The 6,000-nt window shown below is 43.2% G+C and overlaps 1 protein-coding gene across 3 annotated transcripts in view; it reads left to right on the top strand.

The window, feature by feature from the left end:
• Positions 1–3,473: 3,473 nt before the first annotated feature.
• The window catches only part of CCDC81 (coiled-coil domain containing 81), a 40,107-nt gene continuing 37,580 nt past the window's right edge, over positions 3,474–6,000 (top strand). For 2 of the 3 annotated variants that reach the window (XM_027959609.2, XM_012101607.4), the window contains exon 1: positions 3,474–3,916. In XM_027959609.2, coding sequence (XP_027815410.1) covers positions 3,838–3,916 — 79 coding nt within the window. In that variant the 5' untranslated portion in view covers positions 3,474–3,837. The remainder of the gene's footprint in view (positions 3,917–6,000) is intronic. The other variant, XM_012101609.4, reaches the window with a different exon arrangement.

The following is a 6,000-nucleotide window of genomic DNA, read 5'->3' as shown; positions in this document are numbered from 1 at the left end:
CCTCTGTCAACGGGATTCTCCAGGCAGGAATACTGGAGTGGGTTGACATGCCCTCCTCCAGGGGATCTGCCTGACCCAGGTCTCTTATGTCTCCTGCATTGACAGGCAGGTTCTTTACCACTAGCACCACCTGGGAAGCCCAGCATTAGTACTAGGTTATGTAATTGCCCATGTATTCTCCTTTACTGAGATCTTTATTTCTTCACATGGCTTTGAGTTACTTCAAATGTCCTTTCATTTCAATTTGCAAGATTCACTTTAGCATTTCTTGCAGGGCATGTCTAAAGGTAATAAACATCCTCAGTTTTTATCTGGGAATATCTTGATTTTTCTGTCTTTTTCTTTTTTTTTTTTTGGTCACATCATATGGCTTGTGGGAACTTAGTTCCCCAACCAGGGGCTGAACTCAGACTCTAGGCAATGAAAATGCCTAACCACTGGTGCTGTGCTGTGTGTGCTAAGTCGCTTCAGTTGCGTCCGACCCCATGGACTGTAGCCTACAAGGTTCCTCTGTCTATGGAATTCTCCAGGCAAGAATACTGGAGTGGGTTGCCATGCCCTCCTCCAGGGGATCTTAACTCAGGGGTCGAACCCACATCTCTTAGGTTTCTTTCATTGGCAGGTGAGTTCTTTACCACTAGCGCCACAAGGGAATTTCCACTCCCTCGTTTTTTAAGAGATCTTTTGTTGGAGCATAGTTGATTTACAGTGTTGTGTTGGTTTCAGGTGTACAGCGGAGTGAATCAGTTATCCATATGCTCTTATTTTTGTTTTTAAATTCTTTTCCATGCGGGCTATTACAGAGTATTAAGTAGAATTCCCTGTACTGTCCACCAGGTTCTGATTAGTTATCCATTCTATATATAGTAGTGTGTGTGCGTCAATCCCCGTCTCCCAGTTTATCCCTCCACCCCCTGATCTCCTGGTAGCCGTAGTTTATTTTCTACATCCATGACTCTACTTCTGTTTTATAAATAAGTTAATTTGTATTCTCTTTTTTTAAAGAGTCCATGTATAAGTGATATCGGATGATGCTTGTCTTTCTATATCTGACTAACCTACCGTACTAGCTCCAAGTTTCGTATGTTTGGAAGCCAAAACTTTTTTCTCATTTAATTTTTCCCATTGTTTCTTATTTATTCTTTTAATTTTTGGCTCCATTGGATCTCAGTTGGCTTCTTGCTGGACTTTCATTGCGTTGTGTGGACTTCTCTCTAGTTTCAGCATGCAGCCTTAATAGCCCTGAAGCATGTGGGATCTTAGTTCCTTGACCAAGGATGGAACCTGTGTCCCCTGCATTGAAAGGTGTACTCTTAACCACAGGATGACCAAGGAAGTCCCTCCTATTGTTTCCTTAAGTGTACTGCAGTTTCCTCTGTTATCATTATTCCTGTCTTATGAGTGAAAAACTGAAGCTCTGAAGTATTAACATTTTTTCAGTCATACAAATTATTTATGCTAACATCAGGTGTGAATTCAGGTCTTCAATTGCCAAAATTTTTATTTTTTCTTATTTGAAATGGGGGGAAAACATGCAAAATGTTTATAAGAATGACAGGTCAGATGAGTACGGCATAAATATTAACTTAGCATCCATTAATAAACAATGGTATATACATAGGTATCATTATCATATTTATTATTCATTGAGGCCACATCTATTAAACATGGGAAAGTTCTATTAGACTTTTATCCTGCAAGTGCACCAGGTAGAATGGTGATAGTGTGCTATCTATTACTTGACGTGTTCTTTTTCTTTAATAGTCTGACTTGAGTTTTCCTACATTTCTTCCTTGGGAGATTATTCCATAGCTTAGTCTCAAAGTATTCTCATCTGTAATATTATCTAATTTACCTTTCTTCAGTTGTGTTACATCTTTGCCATTTCGTCTGTCAAGCGTTTATAAACAGCTGTCACTCCCAATGACATAAATCACTCTGGGGTCAATCTTCCCAAGACATGGTTTTATGCTTTTAGTTATTGGGTGGCTTTCCCTCATCTCTGTCAGAAATTTCTCTGATTGCAGTTGACCTTGAACAATGGGAGCGGGTGAGGTTTGGAGTGCCAACCCTCCCCACAGTGGAACCCCCTCCCCAACTTTACAGTCAAATATCCCTCATGCCCCTCTACCCCCACCCTGATATCTGCTGTTCCACATCCATGGATTCAGCTATTCCAGGATCTGTGTTACTATAGCATATATATTTAGTGAAAAAAATCTGCATGCAAGGGGACCTGGGCAGTTCAGGTTTGTACTGTTTGAGGATCAACTGAATAGTTTCCATCTGACATATAGATTCTTTATGCCACATAATGAAATACCAATTCCATTTTAATACTGAAGAATATAATAGTCTGTGTGAGTGATCACATCATCTTATCCCAAAGGCTTCAGGAGCCATCTACACCTTCCAAGTAATCCCAAATCTCTTTGCTAAGCATTCAAACCAGTCATCTCAGAAGTAACCTCCCCCTCCTTGTACTGTTGTTACATTGTCTTCATATCTCAAATATGAGAGTTAATATGGAGAAGTCACTCAGTGAGAAGCCCCTGATCTCGGCAACTAGAGAAAGCAGCGCTTAGCAACAGAGACCCAGCACAGCCCAAACGAAAAAGTTTGTTCAAGAATGGTTGCAGCAACATTATTCCTAATAGCTCCAAAGGGAAACAATTCATGTCTCCCTCAACAGTGGAATAGATAAATCAAGTGTGCAATCGTCACACAGAGGGATAACATGCAACAGTGAAAATGAACAAATCGCTACTGAAGAAATCACAGAGGAATCTCACAGTGTTTAGTGACAGAGCCATACGCCGAAGCATGCATACTGTATGCTTCTAAAAGTTCAAATGCAGGTAAAATTAATTGATGGTATTTGTTGGAATAATGTCGGGAGGGGGAATGAGGTGCATTTCTGTGGTAATGGTGGAGTTCTATTTCTTGACCTGAATGGGGTTTACATGAGTGTGCTTTCTTTGTGATAATTCATTGTCAGCAGAGGAGAGAGTATGAAAACAGTTCTGCAGGAGGAGATTCATTAAGTGTAGAAGGAAGGAGAAGCTGACTGTAATGAAAAAGAAGTCGACTCCCTCCCCAGTCCTCCTGCCCTCCATTTCCTGGGAGAGGAATCTAGGAAAAATCAGACACGAGACAAATTCCAGCTCGCACTCAAACTCTCAAACAGACCCAGAGACTCAGAAAGTCCATCACTCGGGACAAACGCTCATTTCCAGATTTGTCCAGGGTGATTACCAAAGCGACACGTCTCTTCGTTGCTCAGGGCAAGAAGGAAAGGGAAAGAAAAAAATAAATAAAAAACATTGTTACTTCCCAATTTCTCTCTGCCTGGAGCTCTGATTCAACCGGGCCACCTGGGACCAGACACACCTAGGGGGCTGGGCCGCGGCCTTATTCGGACTCCCTAGCAACGGAGCGAGCCTTTATCGCGTCCTAGCAACACGCTTTTCCCTGGCTCTCGGCGGGCCCGCCCTGGCGCGGTCCCCTTACCCCGCTCCGCGCTCTGGCTGACCCTCTCAGTGGGCCTCCGAGAGGTCCCCAGAGCTTGGATTTGCGCTTTGTAATTCAAGTGCCGAACAGCTCTCTGAGTTCCTGTGGTGGGCACCTTTCAGCGAGAGCCAGAGTCGGGGGCAGGGGGTAGGGGACGGCAAGAAAAAAACGTTTAAGAAAGAAAAAAAAAAAAAATCGAGATTTGGTAATTTTTAAGGTACATCCAAATTTCCCAGGAGAGGGAGGCTGGAGAGTGGGACAACCACGTTTGTGTAAACTCCATCTGAAGAAGAAAAGAGGCAGCATCTGGCCGACAGGGGACCAGAGATGCTGGACACCATCCTCCCTTCGCTGCAGGACGTTGGCAGGCACCTGCTGCCCACACTGCCCTCGCTGAGCCAGGAGGGTAAGCGAAAGGGGCTGGGGGCTGAGGATGAGCCTTTACCTGCTTGGGGCAAAGCTAAGGGCTTCTCCCCATCTCCTGTCTCTGGAGGGCCTTGAAGGGCCCATGTTGCCTTGTCAAGCAGCTGGTAATCACAGCCGACTCATGGTGGACGTCCGTCCAAAGGCTCTTTTCGTTTCTTTAGCTGCGCTGGGTCTTAGTTGCCCCTTGCTAACTCACTTGCTCTGTGAGGGAGGGACTTCCTTGACCCGGGATGGAACCCAGACCACCTGCACTTGGGAGCATTAAGTCTTAAGACACTTTCCTTTACTGACTTCTTTAATGAGAGAAAGGGGCCAGCTGAGGGGGGTTTAATTAAATGAGATAATGTACGCAGGGACGTGGAGTAAAGTCTCAATAAATGCTGGCTACAAACAACCACCTCAAATGGCTCCTTCTCAGAATTCAGGCAAGGCTGGTATCTCAGGCTTGTGTTAAGAAAGTGAGATGAAGGGACTGCCCTGGTGGTCCAGTGGTTAAGACTCTGGGCTTCAGCGAGGGGAGTGGGTGAATGGGCTCCATCCCTGGCTGGGGAAGTGAGAGACTGCATGCTGCCTGTGGTAGCCAAAAAAGGTAAACAACAACAACAAACTGAGATTAAAAAAAAGAAATGGCTGTTTGGAAGAAGACTTGACATCTTCTATAGAAAATTTGCTAGGCTTGGTTAGACAGTTTCTTTCTCAAAGTGACATCGAGATTAAAAAAAAAAAAAGAAATCATTTTTGGGCGTCCTGGGTCTTCATTGCTTTGCCCGGGCTTTCTCCAGTTGCAGCGAGCAGGGGTTAGTTCCTCTTTGTTGCGGTTCTTAGGCTTCTCCTGCACCGTCCTCTCCTGTTGCAGAGCACAGACTCTAGGCGAACCGACTTCACTAGTTGCAGCCCGAGGGCTCAGTAGTTGTGACAACCCATGCCAGTATTTTCGCCTGGGAAATCCCAAGGACAGAGGAGCCTGGCTGGGTACCGTCCATGGGGTCACAAAAGAGTTGGACACGACTGAGCAACTAGACAACAGCAGTAGTACTTGGAGGGAACCATCATCACTTTACAGATGGGAATCGGTCGAAACTATTGAAGGCTGCACAGTGAGCAATCCGTGGGGGCCGGAAGGCTGCAGGTCTCCAGACACACAGCACAGTGTGCCTTTCCACTGCACTATGCTCTGGGAATATGTTTCCTTGTCTAAATCACTCTATAATAATTTGCTCTGTTTGTATATCAATATTTTAGTTTTATAAGATGTTTTATAAAGTTAGGGGATTTATCTTTTCCTTTTGATATTAGTATCTATTTCAAGTATATATTATTCTGTAATATACATAATGGGTACTTGGTCTTTTTTTAAAAATAATGATTATATAAGGTAAAGTGTTTCTACCTGGAATACATTTGGCATTGTGTTTAAAAATACGGTTTTGAAAGCACAAAATGTTTAGAATCTGAAGTTAAATGAAGGTTGAATTGATTATGGAAGGTACATCCAGGGATGATTTCTTGTGGTTCTTGGTATTTCAGTGTTTGGTCAAAATAAATAACCTCAGCGTTCCTAAAAATATAACAGTAGCATATTCTTTAGATTGCTTTTTAGACTGGATTAGAAGTATTTTTCTTTTGAGATTTAGTGATTCTTTTCCTGACACTTTGGAGCATGGAAAAAAATCAAAGTTAGAAATCACAGTCTGCAAGATTTCCAGGTCTGTTCCATTTGAATTACAGAGGCTTAAAGGCTTCATTTCCTAAAGGAAATTATGTACATGTTTTCCTTTTCCTTCAGTGAAAAATGTAAAATTTCAGTTTAGAATAATAAACTCTGTTCTTGTAAGACTTTGCCTATTAGATTTTTATTATTTTATTTATTTATTTCTGACTGTGCCAGGTCTTCATTGCTTGTAGGCTTTTCTCTAGTTGCAGCGAGATGGGGTTGCCTTCTACGGGCAGCATGAGAGCTTCCCGCTGTGGTGGCTTCTCTTGTTTCTGAGCACAGGCTCTAGGGTGTGCAGACTCCAGTGACGTGAAGTGAAGTGAAGTGAAAGTCACACAGTCATGTCCGAC

The sequence above is a fragment of the Ovis aries genome, chromosome 21 (assembly GCF_016772045.2).
Source record: "Ovis aries strain OAR_USU_Benz2616 breed Rambouillet chromosome 21, ARS-UI_Ramb_v3.0, whole genome shotgun sequence".
NCBI lineage: Eukaryota > Metazoa > Chordata > Mammalia > Artiodactyla > Bovidae > Ovis > Ovis aries.
This window is presented reverse-complemented; position numbering and strand designations above follow the sequence as displayed.